At 37.6% G+C, this 26,387-nt stretch overlaps 1 protein-coding gene across 1 annotated transcript in view; it reads right to left on the bottom strand.

The window, feature by feature from the left end:
* The window catches only part of Fto (FTO alpha-ketoglutarate dependent dioxygenase), a 373,197-nt gene that overhangs the window by 245,344 nt on the left and 101,466 nt on the right, over positions 1 to 26,387 (bottom strand). Inside the window, exon 3 of the mRNA XM_027939073.2 lies at positions 16,640 to 17,264. Coding sequence (XP_027794874.2) covers positions 16,640 to 17,264 — 625 coding nt within the window. The remainder of the gene's footprint in view (positions 1 to 16,639; positions 17,265 to 26,387) is intronic.

Raw genomic sequence — 26,387 nt, 5'->3', positions numbered from 1 at the left:
TACTAGTTTATAAGAACAAAAGATGAGAAACAGTTTAAATGTCCATCAAAGGTTTCTGGTTAAATAAATTATGCTATGTCGAGACAATGAAATATTATGTAGCCACTAATAATAGTATGACTAAATGTTGATATGGAATTAATATATTTTTAAGAAAAAAAAACTAAATGACTATAATTTGTATAAAAAACACAGTGCATATATTTCTGGAAGGATACTCAGGAATGATTTTTCTGGGAAACAAGAGCAGAAGACACACATTGAAGAGGTAGAAGGTGAACATTACAATTGTCTATATTCAGTCTTGCAGGAATGGCCCAACCTAAAAACTTTTTTAAGTCCATCAAAAAAGTTGAGCACTTGCTAGATACTAAGCACTGTTCCAAGAACTTGGGACATAGATGACTGAAATAAAGAGCTATGTCCCCATGAAGCCCTCCTTCTACTGGAACTATAAATAAGGGTCAGTGATTACTATTAAGGGGACATTTAAAATTTAAATTCCATCAGACTTGAAACTGCTCTACTAGACTTTGGTCTTCAAGAGAAAGGTCTCTGCTTCTATTTCATCGAAATTTAGAGCCCTAGTGATTGGCACATCGAAGGCATTCAATGAACACTGGTACTAACTGCTTGCTTTAAACAAAATGTTCTTTCAATTCCACCATTCACAGTCCTTACTAAGTTAAGACCGCAGATATGAAAATACTTCAAACTAAAGAACAAAATAAAGCACAACACTGCTGTTAAACTAGTACAAGCCTCAACTCTAAAGTGGTTTAGAGGGAGGTTCAACAAGGGTTAGAATGCTTAGAGCAGAATTCAAAGAGAAGGTGAATCCTGAAAGACAAGAGTGTTTAGATTGGCAGAGGGTATTGTAATAAGTAATGAGAGAAGACAAGATGATGCTAAGTTTTGTGCAGTTAAAATGAATAATAAAGCATGTTTTATTTAGGCTAAGTCATGTACACGTCACATATAAACACCACATAAACAATCCAAAAGTACATGCACCCCAATAGACAGACTCCCTAGATTCTGAACATATTACTCTAGAGTAATGTTTATAAGGGCCAAAAGCACTAAAGGAAAGTAGGGGGAAAGTGGAATTCCCCTTTATGACTATTCATTCACATTACTTTGAGCTAAAGCATGATGAAAAAGTACAGACCAGAAAATCCAAGTTTCATGGGTCCCTGCAAGAGAGGAATGCTGCTGAATGACTTTTAAGGACACATCCTACTGTGGGTATTCTTCAGTTTGAATCTAAAATCTAATGCTGCCATATTAATAGAATCGCATCCTTTTTCATATTTGTTCTTCTTTCTAAGACATTTTTTTTCCTCAAGAACTTTAGTATCTTTTAATTAGATACTTTCTTTAAAAATATCGTCATATAATAAAAAGGTCCAAAGCCATCTCCTATGTTAACTCCAAAAATATTTTTAAAAGAATCCTCTGGGGGCTGGGGTTGTAGCTCAGTGGAATAGCAATGGCCTAGCATGTGTGAGGCACTGGGTTCAATTCTCAGCACCACATATAAATAAATAAAATAAAAGTTCACTGACAACTAAATATATATATATATATATATATATATATATATATATATATATATATATATATTTTTTTTTTTTTTTTTTTTAAAAAGAGGGCTGAGTTGTGACTCAGTGGTAGAGCACTTACCTAACATGTTCGAGGCCCTAGGTTCAATATTCAGCACCACATAAAAATAAATAAATTAAATAAAGGTATTGTGTCCAACTACAACTAAAAAATAAATATTAAAAAAAAAGGATCCTCTGGATTAGAGATGACAAACACCTTACACATTAGGGGACATAGTTGATTTGTTGGTTGTAAGTTTTTTGAGCTCCAGTAGAGAAGGATTTCAAAACTTTCTCCAGGGTTAGGAGGAAAGAGTGGTATGATCAATTACTAGTGTCCATCATGGACACTAAAAGGGTCCATGGCAGTATCTGCACTACACAGTTGCTGTCCATGTCTGATGGCATTCTTCAGGCAGTTCCTTTTTATATATAACACACAGTTACAAATAGTGTTATGCATAGCACTCGAAAATACCAGAATTTGTTAAACTTGAGACTGCAAAGCAGAACAGAACTCACAAAGGTATGTAGCTTTACTTGTTCTGTATTTCCTTAAGAAATCTAAATTGGTGGCAACTGATAAAAGTACTTTGCATAAAAATCCAAATTCCCAGCTCTTCTTGAATTATAAGATCTGGCATTCATGAACCAGCCACAAATGGCTATAGGTGAGAAGAAGCTGCCCCCTTCAGACAAGGCACTCTGTCCTCAATCAGCAAATGCACTTTACTCATCTGTGGTCCCTGCCTGCACCCTACAGAAACATCTGTGAACCTGCTCTGGAGCTGGGACACAGAGCCCACAGGCACACTGGGCCTATGACCTGCTTTTATCAATAAAGTTTAACTGGAACATAGTCTTGCTCACTCTTTTACATACTGTGGCTGTTTTCTCACATGACAGCAAAGGTTGAGTAGCTAAAACATAAACTACAAGACCTACAATACTGAAAATATTTATTATTCACCCCTTTACAGAAAACACTTGCCAATCTCTTCAAGTCTTGATGTTTACAATTAATGTGAAAGCTGAGGCCAAATAATGGTGTAATGTTACTAATAACACCATAAAACATAATAAAAAATTAATGCTAAAATTAGTAGATACCCAGATCAATTTAGCAAAAGAATAGTGATCTGAGAAATCATGTTTTTATTTGTCAGACTCCAAGGCCCAAATAACAATGGATATAGCAAATGACACAAGAAAAACAAATATTTCAATGATAACTTTAAAAATAAATGATTCTTCAAACTACATAGTCAGGGGGTTTTAGGTGGTTTTAACACCACTGAGTATGGATTTTCTAGTCAGTGGCTATCTTTAGAGGCTAACGGGCTGGTTTACTACTTTCCCTCTCATTTTCATCTTGGCACTCTTCTCAATCTGGCACCAATAAAGTCTGAATGACAATCAGAGACAGCAATTGCAATCAGTGTTTCCCGATGTCTCCCATAAATCCAGCACCTTTGAAATGTGCTCATTAAAATGATGTTTTGTTGAGGGTTTTCCCCCCTTGGGCTCCATAGGAAGGAGAGAAGTTGTGGGTCTGATAAATTTTTTATTACGTAAGTATAGTGCTGCTCACTTTCTCAGTGAAATCAACTTGTAATTATCTATAGCAACTGCAACTGATTACTCTTGCCCCATGTTATTTTGGAAACAAGCAGAGGCAATGGGTCCCTGCTTGCCTTTAAGCCTCAGTAAAATTGGAAGGATTTTAAGTGGCTCAGTGTGTTTAGTACATTCCCAGCTCCCATTAACCAAACTGTTAGAGAAGTAAACGATGTGACAAAATACAAAAGAACATGAAGTTTTCAAGTCCAGTTTAAAATATCCAGAACTTCCCAAAGAGAAAATAGTTTAAATCTTTTATGCTAACTAGTTTCTGAGGGAAAAAATGTATTCAATTTAATTAAGGATACATGCCATCCAATATTTGGTTTACATTTATAAAGTTATATGCAACCAGTTATAGAGGAAAACAAAGACAGAAGCCATAGCATGACAGTAGAGGTTACAATGCTAATCAAATAAGATATATTACAAAAAAAGTGTACCATATTTAACAATATGCTTAAGTGAAACTGTATGTCAATACAGTATAATCTCTCTCTTATATAAGTATACATTCATCACAAATTTTGGTCCATTTCTTGACCCTTTCTTGGTCAAGAGCTAAGACTTCTAAGACTCTATTTTACAATTATATTCTCTCTATTTCCTTTTCGGATCTTTTTTTTTTTTTTTTTTTTTTTTTTGTGATGCTAGGGATTGAACCCAGGGCCTTGTGCATACAAGGCAAGCACTCTACCAACTGAGCTACATCCCTAGCCCTCTCTATTTCCTTGATTCCATACCCTGAGGGGTTTACACAGCAATCCTTTCCTATCCATGTTCCAGATCTGGAAGCAAGAGAAACTCAAAAGTTAAAGGTTGCCCAGCTGGTAGACACCATTAGGCTCAGCCTAATGCTGTCTTCTTGGCCAGTACTAATCTGTTACAGTCCATTGTCTGGGATGGGGTCTATTTTAAAAACTGGAGGGAGACAGAAGGTAAAAGAGAAAGATGAAAGGTTGAGAAGACACATTAGAAGAAAAAATGGCATGGTGTGTGTACAAAAACAGAATCAATTATGGATTGCAAGTGGGCCACATGAAGAACATGGATTCATAGGAGAAGATGCTGGAAAAGAGGGAGAGACCAGGACATGGAGGATTTGGGGAACCACAGTAAGGAATCTGGATTTATACAGAAAGCCACAGACACTGGAGACTTTCTCACAGGTCACATCTGCTTTTGAGAATGATCTCTGGGGAAAGCCCAAACTTCATGGGCAGACTTGGTGTGCTTTTTTTCTGGACCAGTTCCCAAAGCAATGGCAAATGGGTTGTGCATAAGCTGGAGAGCACTGAGGAAGCACTTAGAACAACTATATCCCTAAGCTAGAAAGGGTACCCAAGGAGAAGGCTCCCTACCGAAATTCTACAATTTATACAATGCTTTCCTTGATGGACTAAGATCAAAAAGGAGAGAAGCCTGCTGCTGATACGGTATATACTTCTTTCTCAGCTACCCAAGAATGAGTGGTCTGAAGAAATGCAGAGAATTTAGAAAAGTTTGAAGGGGGAAAAAATATCAATCCCAACTCAGACTCTATAACAAGAAGCTGCTTTCAGCTGCCTGGAAACAGGCAATTCAGGACAAATGAAGTCCCTTGACAGAGATAAATTGTAAAATTAATTATAAGTTTTCTGGGATTTTAGGCGAAATATTGAAAACTCTTTATGGAAAAAAAAAATCTAAAGCCCTTCAAAATGATGTCTGGCTCTGTCAGTTTTCAGTTTAAGCATTTGGGATAAAAAAATGTAAGATAAAAATATCCACATATATAGGAGAACCTCATTACATCACGTTTCATGGACTTAGGGGGAAAAGTGAAGTGAGAAAGGAGAGAAAAATTGCTTTGAGGGCCCCTGGCTAAAGCTTCAAAATCACATTAGATGAAGTCAAATATAAAATAAGGAAAAGAAGCAGTGACACTTTTCAAACAATACATTCTCCAAACCAGAGCTCATGAGGTTCCTTGGGCCCCAGGAAGGTGCAAAGGGAATGATGGAGACCTACAGGAAACCTGGACACTATAAATAACACTAAAGACCAGACCACGCTGGGTGAATCAAGATGATAATTATTTATTCATCCACCTTCACACAAAACTTTACCCGGAGTTCAAAGTACATATCCAAGGCCCAGTTTCCCTCAATCCCACTTCTTACAAAAAGGAAGACCATGGCCACAAAACACAAGGGCAGTCATTTGGAAGCCAGGAGCTAAAGAAAAGCCAAAAAATAAAAGGGATGACATTGGAAACTGGTTATATCATTATTGTTAAAACAAGGTCCACCTGAATCCAGTGAAATATCCTAGTATTGAGAAAATTCCTTACCTTTTAAAATTAAGTTTCTTTAGGTCCAGTTGTTTGCTACCAACAGAATCCTAAAACTGAAAGGAGATTACAGTTGCAGAAATCAAGAGTTACTAGCTAGTGTCTACACTGTAGCCCAGTAGTACAAACTCCTCAAGAACAACAAAGACTTTCTGACTTTGGACACCAAACACTCATTTTCTGTTCTATGCGCATATAAAGAGGCATCAAGATGCAAATCATGCCTCAGTGAGCTTCCAATTTAATTCAAATGTGAATAAACATGATCTAGTTTTAGAAATTGGGACAGTATTTATTTTTTATTTATAATTATTTATTTAGTATTTATTAGGGAGAAGTAGACACTAGAAGAAAAGACTTCTGAGATGTGTGTATGTTTTATTTCTTAATAGGAGAGCTAGGTACACAGATATGTTCACTTAGTAGCAATATACCAAGCTGAATATTTATGGCTTATAGGTCAATAATTTTTAAAAACTAAATAGACAGATTAGACGATTTCTCTTACAGAATCTATTGAAATATTCAAAAAGATTGAAAATAAAGGAATAAGTAAGAAAAGAGAAGATTCAACAACCAAATCATATGGATTCCAGGAGGAAGGAAAAATATTTGACAAAGTAACTCAAGAAAATGTTCCACAATTGAAGCACATGTGTTTCCAGATTGAAAAGCCTACAAAATGCCAGCATAATACATGAAAAATATCACTGCAATGTTGTAAAACATTAGGAAAAAAATCCCCAAAAAAACTGATATAAAAGATGAAGAAAAGTCACAATCCTCGATAGGAGTAAGATAAACAATAGTAGTGCCATGTCCTCGAAATTCTGAAGAAAAATTATTTCCCACCAAGATTTCCAAACTCAAATTCTATACATATGTCAAGGTAAAAATAATTCAAAATATACATGACCTCAAAAATTTCCTCCTAAGAACTTTTTCTCAAGAGTGACTGGAGGACATACTCCACCAAAATAAAGAAACACAGAAGGAAAGAGAACGACAGGGAATGCAAGAGTCTGAAGAACCCATAAGAGAGAAGCGAAAAGAAACCTATGGGTTATGAAGAAGAGATATTTAAAAGGGGCTGCTGTCCATCCGGCAGAGAAGGCAATCAGTCATGACCAGACAGATGAGACGATTCTGGAAGACATTTCTCCAAGACAACAAATCAACAAAATATCTAACTGTTCTGAAGCTCTTGAGAGGAGATTCAGATGACTAGTAGAGAGTCTGGGATTTAAGTGGTCCTAAGTACATCAGAAACTAAAAAACAGACAAAAAGCAAGACCAGTATTAACAGAAGAAGAAATTGCAAGTTGGCAAGAAAAGATCAACTGGTCACAAATTATTACAAGCTCAGAACAGCATGTACATGCACATGAAGGCTGAATGCCAATACAATCAAAATTATAAAATATTTGCAATAAGAATAGAAGGAAATCAGAAGAGTGTGCATGCACAGACAGAGAGAGAAAGAAAACTAAGTAAACCCTCACCTTCCATATTAGGAAGCTAACAGACAATGCTCAAAACAATGTAGACACATTATAACCTACCTGAAAAAATAGAGGAGAAAGACCACCTCTAGGGAAATGGAACTGAGGAGAGGGGCATGGATAACTGCTATTTTCTCTTCAAAAAACAGGATTAAAATATGACTTTAAAAAAATTATATAAATGCAAGGCTGGTGCTGTATCTCAGTGGTAGAGCACCCGCCTCTCATGTGTGAGGCACAGGTTCAATCCTGAGCACCACATAAAAATAAATAAAGATATATTTTAAAAAATTCCAACAACTTAAAAAAATTATATAAATGTACTAATTTTTTTTTTTAAAAATGTAGTTGTAGTTTCACCTCAAAGCCCTAGAAAAGGAAGAGCAAAACAACAGCAAATGTAGCAGAAGGCAAGAAATAATCAAAATCAGAGCGGAAATCAACGAAATTGAAACAAAAGAAACTATTGAAAAAATTAACAAAACGAAAAGTTGGTTCTTTGAAAAAATAAATAAGATCGACAGACCTTTAGCCATGCTAACGAAGAGAAGAAGAGAGAGAACTCAAATCACTAACATACGGGATGGAAAAGGCAATATCACAACAGACACTACAGAAATACAGAAGACAATTAGAAATTATTTTGAAAACCTATATTCCAATAAAATAGAAGATAGTGAAGACATCGATAAATTTCTTAAGTCATACGATTTACCCAGACTGAGTCAGGAGGATACTCACAACTTAAACAGACCAATAACAATAGATGAAATAGAAGAAGCAATCAACAGACTTCCAACCAAGAAAAGCCCGGGACCGGATGGGTATACAGCAGAGTTTTACAAAACCTTTAAGGAAGAATTAATGCCAATACTTTTCAAGTTATTTCAGGAAATAGAAAAAGAAGGAGCTCTGCCAAATTCATTCTATGAGGCCAACATCACCCTGATTCCGAAACCAGACAAAGACACCTCAAAGAAAGAAAACTACAGACCAATATCTCTGATGAACCTAGATGCAAAAATTCTCAATAAAATTCTGGCGAATCGGATACAAAGGCACATCAAAAAAATTGTGCACCATGATCAAGTAGGATTCATCCCTGGGATGCAAGGATGGTTCAATATACGGAAATCAATAAATGTTATTCACCACATCAATAGACTTAAAAATAAGAACCATATGATCATCTCAATAGACGCAGAAAAAGCATTCGACAAAGTACAGCATCCCTTTATGTTCAAATCATTAGAAAAACTAGGGATAACAGGAACTTACCTCGACATTGTAAAAGCTATCTATGCTAAGCCACAGGCTAGCATCATTCTCAATGGAGAAAAATTGAAGGCATTCCCCCTAAAATCTGGAACAAGACAGGGATGCCCTCTATCACCACTTCTATTCAATATAGTTCTCGAAACACTGGCCAGAGCAATTAGACAGACGAAAGAAATTAAAGGCATAAAAATAGGAAAGGAAGAACTTAAATTATCACTATTTGCAGATGACATGATTCTATACCTAGAAGACCCAAAAGGGTCTACAAAAAAACTACTAGAACTAATAAATGAATTCAGCAAAGTGGCAGGATATAAAATCAACACGCATAAATCAAAGGCATTTCTGTATATCAGCGACAAAACTTCTGAAACGGAAATGAGGAAAAACACTCCATTCACAATATCCTCAAAAAAAATAAAATACTTGGGAATCAACCTAACAAAAGAGGTGAAAGATTTATATAATGAAAACTACAAAACCCTAAAAAGAGAAGTAGAAGAAGATCTTAGAAGATGGAAAAATATACCCTGTTCATGGATAGGCAGAACTAACATCATCAAAATGGCGATATTACCAAAAGTTCTCTATAGGTTTAATGCAATGCCAATCAAAATCCCAACGGCATTTCTTGTAGAAATGGATAAAGCAATCATGAAATTCATATGGAAGAATAAAAGACCCAGAATAGCAAAAGCAATTCTAAGTAGGAAGTGCGAATCTGGCGGTATAGCGATACCAGACTTAAAACTATATTACAGAGCAATAGTAACAAAAACAGCATGGTACTGGTACCAAAACAGGAGGGTGGACCAATGGTACAGAATAGAGGACACAGAGACTAATCCACAAAGCTACAACTATCTTATATTTGATAAAGGAGCTAAAAGCATGCAATGGAGGGAGGATAGCATCTTCAACAAATGGTGCTGGGAAAACTGGAAATCCATATGCAACAAAATGAAACTGAATCCCCTCCTTTCGCCATGCACAAAAGTTAACTCAAAGTGGATCAAGGAGCTAGATATCAAATCAGAGACTCTGTGTCTGATAGAAGAAAAAGTTGGCTCCGATCTACATATTGTAGGGTCGGGCTCCAAATTCCTTAATAGGACACCCATAGCACAAAAGTTGATAACAAAAATCAACAAATGGGACTTACTTAAACTGAAAAGTTTTCTCTCAGCAAGAGAAACAATAAAAGAGGTAAATAGGGAGCCTACATCATGGGAACAAATTTTTACTCCTCACACTTCAGATAGAGCCCTAATATCCAGAGTATACAAAGAACTCAAAAAATTAAACAATAAGAAAACAAATAACCCAATCAACAAATGGGCCAAAGACCTGAACAGACACTTCTCAGAGGAGGACATACAATCAATCAACAAGTACATGAAAAAATGCTCACCATCTCTAGCAGTCAGAGAAATGCAAATCAAAACCACCCTAAGATACCATCTCACTCCAGTAAGATTGGCAGCCACTATGAAGTCAAACAACAACAAGTGCTGGAGAGGATGTGGGGAAAAGGGTACCCTTGTACATTGCTGGTGGGACTGCAAACTGGTGCGGCCAATCTGGAAATCAGTATGGAGATTCCTGGGAAAGCTGGGAATGGAACCACCATTTGACCCAGCTATTGCCCTTCTTGGACTTTTCCCCGAAGACCTTAAAAGAGCGTACTACAGGGATACTGCTACATCGATGTTCATAGCAGCACAATTCACAATTGCTAGACTGTGGAACCAACCCAGATGCCCTTCAATAGATGAATGGATAAAAAAAATGTGGCATTTATACACCATGGAGTATTACGCAGCACTAAAAAATGACAAAATCATAGAATTTGCAGGGAAATGGATGGCACTAGAGCAGATTATGCTTAGTGAAGCTAGCCAATCCCTAAAAAACAAATACCAAATGTCTTCTTTGATATAATGAGAGCAACTAAGAACAGAGCAGGGAGGAAGAGCAGGAAGAAAAGATTAACATTAAACAGATAGATGAGGTGGGATGGAAAGGGAGAGAAAAGGGAAATTGCATGGTAATGGAGGGAGACCCTCATTGTTATACAAAATTACATATAAGAGGTTGTGAGGGGAATGGGAAAATAAACAAGTAGAGAAATGAATTACAGTAGATGGGGTAGAGGGAGAAGATGGGAGGGGAGGGGAGGGGGGATAGTAGAGGATAGGAAAGGTAGCAGAATACAACAGTTACTAATATGGCATTATGTAAAAATGTGGATGTGTAACGGATGTGACTCTGCAATCTGTATTTGGGGTAAAGTTGGGAGTTCATAACCAACTTGAATCTAATGTATGAAATATGATATGTCAAGAGCTTTATAATGTTTTTAACAACCAATAAAAAAAAAAATAAAAGAAAAAAAAAAAAAAAAAAAAAAAAAAAATGTAGTTGTAGATGGACAGCATGCCTTTATTTTATTTGTTTCATTTTTACATGGTGCTAAGGATCTAACCCAATGCCACTGAGTTACAACCCCAGCCCAAATGTACTAAATTTTAATAAAAACTAAAAATAACTAACATTCATTGAATGCTTACTGCATGCTAAACACTGTGGTTATGTCCTTATCTTTATATGCTATTTACATATAAATACATTACATTTTATGTTAAATACTTGTATATAATCCTAACAATCCTGAGGTGGGCACTGTTCTTATCACTATTTCACACATGAAAAAACATAATCACAAAGAATTTAAGTAACTTGCCTAAGAGCCCACAACTAATTAATATCAATACAAATTATGTCAATCAATAGTACAGAATCCAAATATCCAATTAATGCTATAAATAGTAAAGTCTGCTCCACTCCAATTCGCCTGCTTACCCTTTGCTCATCATACCAAGATATCATTAAAAATCCAGCCATTCACATTCTTGCAAATCACATGTCTGTTAAGGGATACATCTAGAATACCTAAAGAACTTGTAAAGCCCTGATTTGAAAACAGGCAAAGGATGTGAATAGACATTTCTCCAGAGAAGATACAAAAAAGGCCAATAAACATATGAAAGGATACTCGACATCATTAAATATTAGGAAAATGCACTCCAAAACCCCAATGAGATTCTCTTCACACTCAATAGAATGGCTAATAAAAAAAAAAAGAAAGACAGAAAATAAAAAGTGCTGGCTTCGATGGAGAGCAATTAAGAACTCTTGTGCATTATTGGTGGGAATGTAAAATAGTGCTATTGCTGGGGAAAATAGTAGGGCAGTTCCTCAAAAGAGTGAGAGCAGAATTACCATCTGGTCCAGCAATTTCACTTGTGTGTATAGTGTACACTGCAGCGTTATTCACAACAGCTAAAGATGAAAACAACATTGATAGATGAAGGGATAAACAAACAATGGAGTATCAGTTTGCACCTTAATAATAAGTGAAATACTGATACGCTCTATAAAATGGACAAACCCTGAAGACAGTATGTTCAGTGAAATAAAGCCTGACACAAAAGGACAACTGTGGTGTGATTCCATTTATATGAGGAACCTGGAGTAGTCAAACACATAAGGGCAGAAAGTGGAACAGTGTTACCAGGGGATAAGAGAAGGTGGCTGGGGAGTCACGGTTCAATGGCCACAGTTTCAGCACAGGACAATGAAAAAGTTGTGGAGATGGATAATGGTGGACGGAGGCATGACAACGTGAATGCACTTAATGCTACTGAAATCTACACTTAAAAATGATTACAAGTCACACGTATGGGTGTGTATATATATCATAATACAGAAGAGTAAAAAAGGGATGAACTATTGATACAAACAACAACATGGATGAATCTCAAAATGATTATGTTAAATAAAAGGACTCAGACAAAAAACATTATATTATAAACTATATGTAATCCCATTTATAGAAAATTCTAAAAATTGGCAACAAACGTCATTGCTGGTCTTCCTTTCTCACTAGCGTTGAAATTTTGCCACTTTTTTTTTCCAGTGGTTCCTTATCTGACACCACGCACAAGCCTGGTACTTTGTACTAGACGTGACAAGGCCCCGCCTTCTGCCATCCATACCCCTGCCTCTCTGTCTTCATGTCTGGATTCCCCCTTGTCATACTCCATCCTGTTCACACTGCTGCTTCGGAAACACCCCACTCATGTTCTATGGAGTTTCAATTGCATTCCATGTTCCCTCTACTAGACTGCTCTCCCTTCCGTCAAATTTCCACGTGACTCGTTCCTTCTAGTTTTTGCTCAAATGCTACTTTCTGAATGAGGCCCTGCTTGACTCTGTGATGTAAGACTGCAAGCCTGTCCCCCACTCTTGTTGCACAACCTACTTACTTATTTTGTCTCTTCTTGTTAGAATGTAAAGATCAATGAGGGCAGGAATTTCTGTCCGTTGGGTTCACTGTCACACACTCAACTTCTAGAACTACTCTTGGCAAAAGCGATTAATGAATAAATAATTTCACAGGGGGGAAAAGTGATTTGTAGGACAGAGTGAGTTTAACTGAGCAGTATAAATGATGTTAAAAATAACTGGCAAACTACAGCATGATGTAATAAAACCAACCTAGATCAAATGAGTTTTGAGACCTTAAGGATGTTGAGAGATGCAGAAAAACTTAAATATCAACATGTTTTTAAGATTATGAATGCTCCAAAACCCTTAGCTGCAATTATAATCTAGTTTTTTTGTGATCTCAGTGATGCACTAACGAATATAGAGCTACTTGTTTCAAAACAGAGATTCAAGAATTATGGGACTAGATTTCCATCCTTAAGAAAATTCAACTTTTCCCAAATAGAGAAAGGAGAATCATGGGAATCCTAGAGTTCCAAGGAAATTACTGCCAAGTCCCTATTTTTGAGCCTATCCCATACTCAACAAGAAACATTTTATGAGCCTCCTTGGCCTTTCATGGGATATCTGGAGATATAGGAGACACTTGGCACTATTAAAAATCTTAAGGATTGTTTCTTTTATAAAGACAATGTCACTGAAACTATTTCTTTCTGAACAAAGAAACAAAAATGGCAACCAATAGTTACTGTCTAAGTGATGTTTTTGAAGGTGTTCCAGTCAAAGAACAAGGTGCTAGGCCATATTAAACAATGGGTTTTTAATGCCTTTCCTGCTAAAATTCGTTTTTTACAGCTAGGAGTAACAAGCAATTGCCCACAAAGCTGGAATAGGAAAATCAAATACTTTGCCTATTTACATATGGTTCCCTGAAGCCATTCCTGATTAAAAATTGTACCATTTCAATCTTCCTTCTGGAGATATCTATTAACTAGAAATGCATGTGAAAGCCAACGAATTTAGTATATAATTACACATATCCTATACAAATTACTTCTCAATGACCTCTACTCATGAAAATAAACCAAAGAGGGATGATTGGCTCATTATAAATCTACAAGAAGATTTCCTTGGGAAAAGGTATTGAGAGTCAAGACCTGAAAGATCTTAAGCTTCAACTGAATTTAATTTCAGCAGGAAGTAATCACTTCTGAATCTGAACTCCCAATGCATTTTACACAATCCTCTCTAGTGGCAAGCAACACTCTCCAACTGACATCCCTGCTCTTGTCACTAAGTAACTATGTGACCTTGGACAAGCTGATTCCTGACTTCCCGCCAGAGGCTAGAATTAGGTGATTTCAAAAGTCTCTTCCTGATCTACAGCTTCACAACTGCATAATTATAATCACAAGAGCATACCTATATGTATCACCTATTCTCCCAAGGCCAAGAGAGCATCGTACTAACCCTTGGATCCCATACTGGCTGGAACAGCTCACTGAACTTCCCTGAGCAATTGCTCAACAAATATGTTCAAAGACATGAAAACAGTCCAGTCTCTGAAGTTTCCGTTCTCTGTGACCCTCTTAAGCCCTACCAAGCCCCATCCAGGATTTTAACCCAAATGCAAGTCCAACGTTCCCACAGTTCTGGCAGGATTATAAGGAGGCCAGAGAACTAAACATTATCGCTTGTCACTGAGTGTACTTACCCAAACATAGATGGTACAGGCCATCCAGTCCACGAGGCCTCGATGCAATCAAGCGATGGGGTGAACACAAAATGTGTAAAGCTACTGCAAGCTTAACCCAGAGTTTTAAACTTCTAAAACATAGTGTTTTAAACTTTTTTTTAATCAGTAAAAAGAATACATTCTAAAATACCCATAAAAAGTATAGTACTATAATTACATAAACTAGTAATAGTCTTTTATTATCATCATCAACTATTATGTTCATCATATTGTATACGTATTTTGTTCTTCTTCTTCTTTTTGCAATACTAGGAATTGAACCCAAGGGCATTTTAGCACTGAGCTCATCCCCAGCCCTTTCTATTTTTAAATTTTAAGACAAAATCTCACTAAGTTGCCCATACTGGTCTCAAACTTGCAATCCTCCTGCCTCAGCTTCCTGAATAGCTGGGATTACAGACGTGTGCCACCACACCAAGCCTACAGTATGCTGTTCTTTTATCTGAATGACAGTACTATAGGTTTGCTTACACCAGTGTCACCACAAACATTTTAGTAATTCACTGAGCTACAATATTACAAAGTAACTAGGCAACAGGAATTTTTCAGCCCCATTACCATTTTACAGAACCAGCTGGCATAAATATATCATTGATCAAAATATAATTATGCAAAGTATGACTGAACTGTGTTGCTCCTTTGTTCACTGTGTTGTTATAAAAAAAAGATAAAATGAATTTAAACATGTAAAATGCTTATAATAGTGCCTGGCACACAGTAGGTATTCAATAAACAGAAGCTCCCAATGCTGTCGGGAATTAAGGGAACAAAGGAATTAAACAGCTCTTACAGATTCAAATTCTGTAGTTCCCTCTTGTAGATGATAATTGCAAGTATAAACATTTCTCTATTTATATGTGATTTATATTTGTATGCTTTATCAGTCTTTTAACTACTCCAGACCACAGAAACTATTCATTAAAAATTTTAATTCCTTTCTGAAAGAGATTCTAGGTTTCAAAATCTATTTGATCACCCACGCAAGGAGAGTACAATAGAACTATTAAACTGCAGGGCTGAGAATAAATCAGAGCACAAAGACACCCTTGTAGCAGTCCATGCTATCACATGCCACTACTGCAGTTTCGGAGAGCTGCCTTCTTAAGAAAGAAACTAACAAACTCCATTGTTCTAACATCAGAGTTCTTGGACGTGATGGGTCTAAAATCCCTGGCAAGACCTTATTAAAGATCAGAAGATTTCGGTTCTTTCCATTAGGACAGCAATGAATCCCTTCAAGGGATTTTCTTAGGTCAGCATCACCATTTGAGATGCCAAGGATACAGGTGAAATTTCTAAGCGCTGAACTAGTTCCTTGTTTTAGACTGAAAACAAGGTAAAGTTAGAAAAGATATTAATTATCCTGGAGAAATTTTCTGAGACTGAGAAATTGTAAGCAATTTAAGAGTACTATGAGATTTTTTTTCCCTCCATATAATCCCTTTTTTCAAAACAATCATTTTAGTAAATAGCAAACAAGTAACAAAGTCCAATAAGACCCTAGAGTTGTCCTAAAATAACGACCTTGAAAAGTTCCAGGCCACTAAAAGATAGCCTGTGACCTTTGTTTCAAGGTGATGAGCTTTTAGAAAACACAAGAACAAGTTCCCCACAGCAACCTTATGAGGTCTAAAACTGCAGAACTGGGTAGGAGGTTAGAGAGTTTCCTGAAAATAGAGGAAAGGCTGCTTACAAAAGGCACCTCCAACTGCTGCTGGCAAGGAGGGACAGTAGTAAAAATGGTATGAAGCCAAGAACAAGTCCATACTTGACAAAATACGCCCATCAAGATAATGATGTCAACCATAATAAAATATTTTGGCAAGACAAGAAATGTGCACCTGTGAGAACGTGGAAAGATTTGACAGATTTCTGTTGTCCCAGCCCTTTATCAGCAAGTTAATTATAGCAACCGTAGAATCTATGTTGAGTGTTAGAGAAAAGCAGTCAGCTGTATGAATCCAAGATGCTGCTCTCCTGGGCATGGGAAAGACAAAGTGACAGTAGTGCTTACATGTGAAAATGTTCTGCATACAGTAAAACAATGGGCCAGACAGCACAGCTCGGTGAGAAAGAGGCATATTCTGCAGACACACAGACGAGACAAGCCTAAAAGGACATACAACACAAACACATATACATGGATGCACATACAAACACACACACTCGCATGCACATGTATGTATATCTCCAGAGCCTAAGCAACTCTGGTCATATTATAATCAAGGATGATTTTTCCCAGAGCAGACTGTACCTTCACAGCTATAACTGTACACAGCCACCGCTGACCTTTCCACCAGATTTTCATCATGATGCCAGCTCACTGCCATTTTTCCCATGCCAAAATAAGGCTCCTCTTTCAGGTAGGGCATTTTCTGAGGATCCATGAAATTGAGCAGAGTTACATTATATGCTGCTCTGCTCTTAAGATCCACTTCATCTTGTCCATCATAGGATGATCCCATACCGACCCTGGGGAACTCTGCCATACACACTGGCACGGCATCTTCGTTGGCCTTCTCTTTGACAGCAAGTTCTTCCAAAGCCTGGATGGTTTCTATCTGCAGGTAGTCATTGAGCTTGAGGAAGGTCTGGCAGGCGGCAGCGATCTCAGCTTCAGTATAGTTTACATTAGAACCCTTCACTGGCCAGGGGACGGTAAAGAGCCTGGTATTCAGGTACTTATAGGTGCAGCCTGGATTGCCAATGAGGATGCGAGATACCGGAGTGAGCAAATCTTTGCCTTGGATCCTAACCAGGTCCCGAAATAAGCAGCCATGTTTGTGCAGGGTGAGGAAAGCTTCTTGAACCTCCTTATGTAGCTCCTCGGACACACTGCCGGATTCTCGGAGAATCAACTTAGGATATTTCAGCTGCCACTAAGACAAAACCAAAGCAAAAAAGAAACGTGTTTATGGATGGCTATAATTTTATTATTTCCAAAGATACATTACTGTGTAAGCATTAAAATAAATAAACTCCTAGGCACAATTTCTAAATAGGATGCAGATCTCCCTAGCCTAAAAGCAAAGACTAAGACAAATGTCATAAAACGCTCCAGTCACGATTTTTAAGCTCAAACTCAAACTGTTAATATTAATGATTTCTCTCATATATGGAAGCCAGGAAAAAGGAAAAGAAAGGTGGGGGGGGGTCTCATGAGAATCAAAAGGAGACCAACAGAGTAGAAGAAAGGGACCAGGGAGAGGCAGAAGGCAAGAAAAGAGAAAATGCTAGAGAATGATATTGACCAAATTATATTGTTATATTCCGTGTATGTAAAATAGGCAGTGACAAATCTATGTATAATTATAATGCAACAATAAAAAATATGGAAAAAAGCTGGGTACAGTGGTACACACCTGTAATACCAGTGGCTCGGGAGGCTGAGGCAGGAGGATCACAAGTTCAAAGCCAACCTCAGCAACTTAGCAAGGCCCTAAGTAACTCAGTGAGACCCTGTCCCTAAATAAAATACCAAATGGACTGGGGATATTGCTCAGTGGTTGCTGAGTTCAACCCCTGGTATTAAAAAAATGGAAAAAAGATTTCAAGATCATTATTCTAAAAAATATTTTTTAAGTTCAAGTCAAACTATTAATAATTTTCAACATAAATAAAAATAATAATAATTTAGGCTTTGATCTCCCAGGCTCTCTATGTGACCATTTTCCCCCACCCTTAATATCTCTTTGGATCTCCAGAAAAAAACAATTTCATTAATTGTCTATTATCTATTTATTAAGGGAAGAGTGTTACTCTGACTAATTTATATGCATTAACTTATTCCTCACAACTTTATGCATAATATTATCTCCAGTTTACAGGGAAGACTATTGGAGCACAAAGACGTTTTAAAAACTTGCCCAAAGTCACGCAACTAGTAAATACTGGAGCTGGAATTAGAAGCCATGGGGCTCAAGAGACCAGCTGGTTCCAGAGAATGAGTTTCAGCCATTAGACTACACTGTCTCCCAATAAATGACAAACCAGTCTCTCCTCAACACTTCGACTGAATGAAAACTCACTTGTCTTGGGAAGTTAAACACTAAGTTTCAGGAACACAAGAGCCACGACCATTTCATTCATGACCATAAAACTAATGTCAAGAATATACTCAGTAAATGTGAAATGGGTGGATGGATCAATGGATAAAATGGATAGATGGATAAATGGGGTATTCCACTGTAATTCTAGAAAACTGTAATGATTCTGCTTGTGTCACCAGAAGAGAAGGCTATAAAACAACTCCCTTCCCTAATATAAAAATGCATAGGGTTTTTTTGTGCAGGTTGGGAGTGTGTTAGCTTTCCAGTTACCACTTTGACTCCTTAGCACTTGATATATGAACTGGAGTCCAGCCAGAGGTCCCTGGTTCTCTAAAATACAATAGATATTTTTTAACCACAGCACAATATTTTACATTTAAAAAATGTATGAAATTTAATCTGATTTGTTCCTAGCTTTAAGCTAAGACCTAAAGGAAGGACCTAGACATGATCAGCATATTAACCCTGTCCTCCTACCATTGGGGTGTCCATCATTTTTGACATATCTTCCTTTTGTAACTTTATTTACTCATTAGCACTTATATGATAAACAGAGAAAGACCATTTATTCTTCTGTACATTTTGTCATTCAACACATTTACTGATCACCTACCCAACACCAGACAAAAATAAGGTTCCAATTCTCACAGAGCTTTCTACCAAATCAAGTTAATAAATTATGAAAAACAATCCCAAACTGTGTTAAGTATTACGACAGAAAAAAAAAAAAATCAATAGGAAATCTGTCCCAAAGTGGGAAGATCTCTCTAAGGAAATGGAATTGAAGCTGAGTCCTTCAGGAAAAGAAGACACAAGCTACCTGATACACTAAAAGAGTTTTAGGAGGACAGACCCAAAATGCAAAGGCACTGAAGAAGGACCAGTCTGTTCTGGAGACCAAAAGGCCAGTTTTGCCAAGGCACATGAGCCAAAGGCAGAATGACACACAATGAGTATGAAGAGGAAAGCAGGGGCCACAACACAGAGTCCTGGAGGTCACAAAGAGGAATCTGGAATTGATGGAAAGCATATTAGAGGATTTCAGAGGGAAATGAATAAATACACGTAACATCTTATAAAAATCACTCTTAGCTAGGTGCAATGGCACACACCTGTAAACCTTGTAACTTGGGAAGCTGAGGTAGGAGGATCTCAAGATTGAGGCCAGCCTCAGCAACTTACTGAGATACTGTCTCAAAATTAAAAATAAAAAGGGGTGGGGGTGTAGCTCACTGGTAAAGAGACCCTGGGTTCATTTCCCAGAACTCCTCCCCACCCCCCCTCCCCACAAACTCACTCTTAGTTATAATACAGAGCATGATTTGTAAAGAGGCAAATGTGAATGTGGAAAGTTGTATTAGGTGTTATGACAACCATCCAAAAGTAAAGTACTGACAATCTGGATTAAGGTGGCAATTAGATAAATGGACAGATAAAATATATATTTTATAGGTAGAGCAAAAGGGTGTGCTTTTGGATTAGAAGTAGGGATCAAGAAAGGAAAGATGTTAAGGATCACTTCCAGAGTTTTAGATTGAGTAAGTGAATAAACAATACATTTTTGTTGTTGTTGTTGGAAATATGGAAGACTGAAACAGTAGGGACAAGGACAGAGAGAATGAACAGATCCATTCTGGAACTGTAATCTATAAGACACCTGTGAAATCTCTTTAGTGGAAATAGCAAGAGGTAACACCTGGAGGTCAGAAGCAAAGGTGGGGCGAAGTGACTCCTTGTGGGAGCTGTCAGAACACTGCTGGTCTGTCAAGGCCTAGAGATGGCTGAGATCCCCAGCAGAGCGAACATTACTTCCTGAGTTGCAGAACAAGACTCAGCCAAGGAGAACACACAGCAAACCAAAGAGTACAGTAAAGCAGAAGCCAAAAGAGAACATGATATTAAAAAGGACGCAGTAGTCAACTCTGTCAGCTGTGATGAGGTCAAGTGAGATGAGGACAGAGATTATCCACTAGATTCAGCAATATGAAAATCACTGATAACGATGACCAGGGCAATTTCAGCAAAGGAGTAGGGATAGAAGTCAGAATGAAGCAGATTGAAAAGGAGGAAGTGGAGATGACACGTGTGGATTTCTGAGTGGTTTTGCTAAGAAGGGGAATAAAATAACGAAGCTGTTGATAAAGCGGAATGCTTGATCAAAGGGTAATCTTTAATGATGGAAGGCACCAGAGGATACGAGAGCTTGTCAGTGTACTCATGGGAATGACTGAAGAGAAGGAGGCTGATGATACAGAAACAGGGTGAATGACCAAAGGAGCAAAGACCTTGAGTGTCTGGAGCAGCCATCTCCCAAATGGGGTATGCAGGGATTTGTAAGGCAATCCATTAGAGTTGGGAGAGGGGAGGGAATAGTGGAACTAGTTTTGTTGTTGTTTTTTTTTTTTTTTAATCTAACAGGAAAGAAATTAAGCTCTCCTAAAATATGTGTGCATATATATATATATACACATATACATACACCTATATGCATATACATACCCAATTACTATTAGCATCATAAAACAGACTAACTACCAGTGGTATGCAGAAGTCTCTCCATATCTATTCACTAGAACCTACTGTGTATATCTCAACTACTCATTCAGTTAACCATGTTGGTAGCTTAAGACTGGTCACATCGGAGTATTCACACTATAGAATCAAGGTTGGTTTTTACCTACAGTTAGCCAGTTAGTTGGAGATTATCATATAGTTGAAAATTCTTTACTGACCCAGGTATTTGGTAGGAGAAAAGACACATGATGAATGAAACATGTCCAATAAAGAATGACGGTTGTCACTTCCAGCCTGAAGCATTTCATTGCCAGTGCAAGACCTTCTAAAACACTCTCTTTCCCTTTGGCACAGAACTACCTGTTCTGTGGAACTACTTGGATTCCTTACTTCATTGAATGAGTAACTCTCTGCCAAGCAAAAAATGGTATGCAACGTGAATAAGCATGTGAAGTGTGCAAAACCACAGAGATCTGAAGGTCATTTGTTACTACAGCATCATCTAACCTATTCTGTCTGATCCAGAGTACAGGAAACAGAAGGTTTGTGGGAAATTAGAGGAAGTATGAGACAAAAAGTGACTTAGTCAAGTCTGAACTTGGTAAAAGGATTTCCTTAAGTATACACAGCAGGATTGCCCCTTCTTCTCAAAGTGCTTATCTGAGGTGTGTGATCATGAATTTCAAGTGAAAAGAAAAGTCATGTGACATACCACCAGGGGCTACACTGAAACCGTCATGGATCTATTCAGGATTTACAGTTTAGATACTACATTTGTCTCAACTGGAAAACAGACATGATAACATACTTTCTATTTGCACAACCCATGAAGAAAGCAACAGATTCCTATAAGCAGAGACAGAACATTATGGAGCCATGAGCAGTAACTAAATGTTTTTAACAACTGGTTATTTTTCTAAGCAAGTCCCCCAGGCATCAGTATACTCAAAGTACACCTAGCTAGTAGCAATGATTCAGAAGGAAATCTCCCCATACTTTCTTAAAAACTCCAGGGTTCCTTGAATGGACCTTAGTATGGAACACCGAAGAAATGATAACTTGCCCAAACTTGCTTTTCAAGATATTACCTCTGGGACTAGGAAAGAAGAAAATACTAAAAATAATGTTTGCACATTTACACACACACTCACACACACAACTTGCTCTTGTTCAATATACATTGGGATTCAAAACTAAAGAAGATATATTTAACACAGGGAAATTAAAACCCTAACAATCTGGAAAAACCACATAACTAGATGAATATCACATATAAATACCTGGACATTAAACACAACATGATAACAAGAAAAAAAAAACAATAGAAAAGTAAAACCTTTTCCCCCCCTGACCTCTCCTGTCCCTTTCCCCTCTGACCATATCTACTTCTTTTCCTGAAGTCCTCCAGGGTATAACACTTCAGGGCCTCCCCTGCAAGGCAGACTCTTCTTAATCAATATTAATTGAGCAAGATTTCAGATTCAGAACCTAAATATGTTCATATCTTTTCATCCAACTATTCTAAGAATGTATTGTGAAAAAGAGACATGCAACAAGATTGTAAGGATATCATCATGTTATTATTTATGATAATTAGAAACTGAAAACCACCAAAAACTCCAACAGGGAATTAGAGGGGAGAGAATATACATCCAAGTAAAGAAACCCTGAAGTAATAAATTGTAAAATGTTTATATTGTGAGGCTGGGGCTGGGGCTCAGAGGTAGCATGCTTGCCTGGCACGTGTGAAGCACTTGGTTTGATTCTCAGCACCAGGTATAAATAAATAAAATAAAGGTCTGTCGTCAACAACAACAAAAAATTTTAAATGTTTACATACTTTTATAAAACGTAAGTAACAAACTGCGGTCATACAAGAAATTAGCAACAAGATAGACATAAGAATCTCAGTTTCATAAAAGGAAAAATGTGTACATCAATACAGAAGAAAAGATTTAGAGCCAGGCACAGAGCACGGGCCTGCAATTCCAGCAAAGGTGGGAGGCTGAAACAGGAGGATCGAAAGTTCAAGACCAGCCTCAGCAACTTAGTGAGGCCCTTATAAGAACCCGTCTCAAAATAAAAATAAAAAATGAAAAGGGCTGGAGGTGTAGAACAATGATAAAGGGCCTTTGGGTTCAATCAATCCCCAGTACAAAAAAAAAAAAAGGATTTGTAGAAAAATGTGATTAAAAATATACTAGGCCTAATTATAATTTTTTTTCCTTTTGATATTTATATTATCTTCAATTTTTTTAAAAAATACAAAATATTTTTAAACAGAAAAATCAAGAAAAATTCTTAATTTTCATGGCATTTCTTTTATTTGCTAAGAAATTCTTTTTGATGATCATGAATTATTAAAAAGCTTCAACAGAACTTCTGTTTCTATTTGAATCTGATTTGAACTGTTATTCAACACTCTAGGAAACTTTTATTTGACCACAATGAGAGCAACTGATATAATAACTGGCTAATTTTGTCACTATCTCAAAGAAAATGCAAGAGAGAAAACCTCCACCCTAAATGCCCTTTTCTTATTATAACATGATTAAATTAGTACCTGACATGCAAAAGTGCAATGCAGTACTTGTTAAGTTTAAGGAGAACAAGAAGTGACTTTGGATAAGAACTAAACATTAAATAATTTAATACTAGTTCATTCTGTCAGATGTTCACTTTCCACTTTGGACAAGTATATGCAGAACATCAGATATCACATAATAATTTGGAACAGCTGTTGGCAGATTCTCAAATATGTTAGTAGAATTTTTTTTTCATTTAATCCCGTTAGTTTTTCCAGGGAGTACACAGTCATGAAATTACATTAGTAGTTGTCCAGTCATATGGTATATTTCTTGAGATCTATAAATGATTCTGTGGCATAAATGATGATTCCATAGTTTAACAGTAATTGGAAAAGTATGCTAGGTATAAAGTGCCAACATGCCCGGCCCTTATCGATGGCTGAAAGATGTGGAATGCTAGGCTCTCTGGAGATTAGGCTTTAATTTCTGCATATTTTAAATCATTAAAACATAAGTTCTACTTTTCCTTACAGAAAAATAAGTCAGACATGGTGTTAAATGAAGAAGATCTTAGTTTATGGGAGGCTGACTTAAATGAAGCCCATTGGAACTTTACCTTCAGTAGAGGGAAATAAAATTTATAGTCTCTAAGTGACTCGGGGATGCCCTTCAGTTAAAAGGGTTAGGATGCTCTGATTTCAGGGGAGTGTATTTCTACTCTGGCTATTAATATATTTTGCTACTAACACTTTATATTTTGCATGCTCTAGCAACTTGTACACTATTAGTCATAATATTTACTATATAATTCTTGTTGTCAAATGCTGGCAACTTGGCGGCCATCCCAAGACTGAAAGTCTAACCACATCCTTGATGCAGCCTCCAGGTGCACAAGGCTAAGCAATGCCCCAGAGGAGGAACACTTCTAAAGTCACTGCTCAGGCCCAGCCAAACTTGTGAAATAAGCGCTTTGGTACAAAGTGACACAAAGATGGATGCTCATTTTTTCACTCAAGAGTTTGTGTTATTTTGTTTTTTCATTTAACATTTAGCCAATACTTGCTATGTACCAGCCAATGTGAAAAGTATCATTGTGTCATAAATACAATGGTAAGAGAGTTCTTGTTTTATAACATTTCAGAGTTTTACAATATAAACAGAAATAAAAACCAACAGTTAGAGGGATGTGTTACAAAATAAATATGAGCACACTGCTACAAAAGTAGGGGGTAAGTAAGAAAGGAAATCTGGAAAAATCCTCACTTATTCAATAACTCACAAGCACTTATTTGCAAAACACTAGGTGCTTGGAATAGAAAATAAAGCATCTACATGTTCTCTAGGGCTCATATTCTGGTAAGAAGAGCCAGACAATAAATAAATAAGTAAAGAAATAAACAAATAAATAAAATATATAGTATTTTAGATGGTAATAAGTGCTACTGAAAAAAAAAATAAGCTGGGTAAGCAGGATAGGAATTACTTGGGTGAGTGTTGCTATTTTATATAAGGTGGCCAGGGAAGGCCTGCAGAGACCTGGGGGAAGAGTTCCAGGCAGAGGGAACACTGTTCGCCCAGGCCGTGGGGCAGGAGTGTGGTTGGCAGGTTCCAGGAAGGGTAAGAACGCCAAAGCCAGAAGAGGAGACAGAGAGGGAGGCAGGGAGCAGCAGGAAACGAGGCAAGGGAAGCAGTTCAGGGCCTCGCATACGGTGCTTTCTAGGTGAGTGGAGAATCCTGGGCTTTTTAAATTAGTATTATTATGAATGAGATGAGAAGCTATTGATGAGCTTTGAGCAAGAAAGTATAACAAACTGATTTACGTTTTTTTTGTTTGTTTGTTTTTTTTAAAGTTCTGGTTGCTGTATTAAAACAGACAAGATATGGAGGAGAGAAAGAGTTAGGCAGAAACTGTGACAGAAGTAACGGTGGCTTTGGCCTTGGAGTAGGCAACAGAGGTAATGAGAAATGGTCAGATTTTTAGTATGGTCTTAAAGTGGTGAGACCCTGGTGCATCCACAGAATCTTGTTGTTTTGGTTTTGGTACTGAAGATTGAATGCAGGGGTGTTTTATCACTGGAGCCCTTTTTATTTATTTATTTATTTTGAGACAGACTTAAGTTGCTGAAGCTGCCCTGGAACTTGTGGTCCTCCTGCCTCAGCCTCCAGAGTTGCTAGGATTTCAGGCGTATGCCAGAAATGAACATGTATTCTTTAACGAAGGTCTTTAGGGTAAAGTGATCAGGAGACAGATAAGGGGAGGAGGGGAATATGAGTAGACACAAAGGAACAAAAGATGAAGGCAGGGCAGGGTCAGGTGGAGCAAGACACTGTGTGGCAGAAGCTTCAGGGTGGAAGCCATGATGGCAACAGGTGGACATCAGGCCAGAGAGGTGGTGTGGGTCATATCATCAATGCCCTACAGGAGGCAAGAGAGACTCAGAAATGGGTAAAGCTAGGATCTGCGAGTCGGTCATATTTATGGAGGCACCGTTCTGATGGCACTCAGAGGGCAGAAGCAACGCCAGTCAGGACAACAGCAAAACAGTGAAGGAGGAAGATAAATGTAGGCCTGAACTAGGACAGGTCAGCCAGCCTGGAATAAAGGAACAATCTGAGCGATTCTAACAAGGAAGGGGCCAGGGCCTGGGGTTGACTGGGAATGGAAACGTCAGGCAGCCATTGAGGAGAACAAGGTTCCCAATTGGAAGAATGAGATGAGGAGGACCTCACTAGTGGGGCAAATGAGATGGAGGCGCAGTGTGACATGGATCCTTGCTAACATGTGAAGTCACATCCTGTTCCACTTGTGCTCCAAACCCTCGCATGTCTCCTCCTGCCACTCGGAGTAACAGCCGGGTCCTTACCGCAGGCGGCCAGTCACATCACACCAGGCCCGTCGCCATCAGGTCTC

Source organism: Marmota flaviventris, chromosome 18, assembly GCF_047511675.1.
Source record: "Marmota flaviventris isolate mMarFla1 chromosome 18, mMarFla1.hap1, whole genome shotgun sequence".
NCBI classification, from domain to species: domain Eukaryota; kingdom Metazoa; phylum Chordata; class Mammalia; order Rodentia; family Sciuridae; genus Marmota; species Marmota flaviventris.
This window is presented reverse-complemented; position numbering and strand designations above follow the sequence as displayed.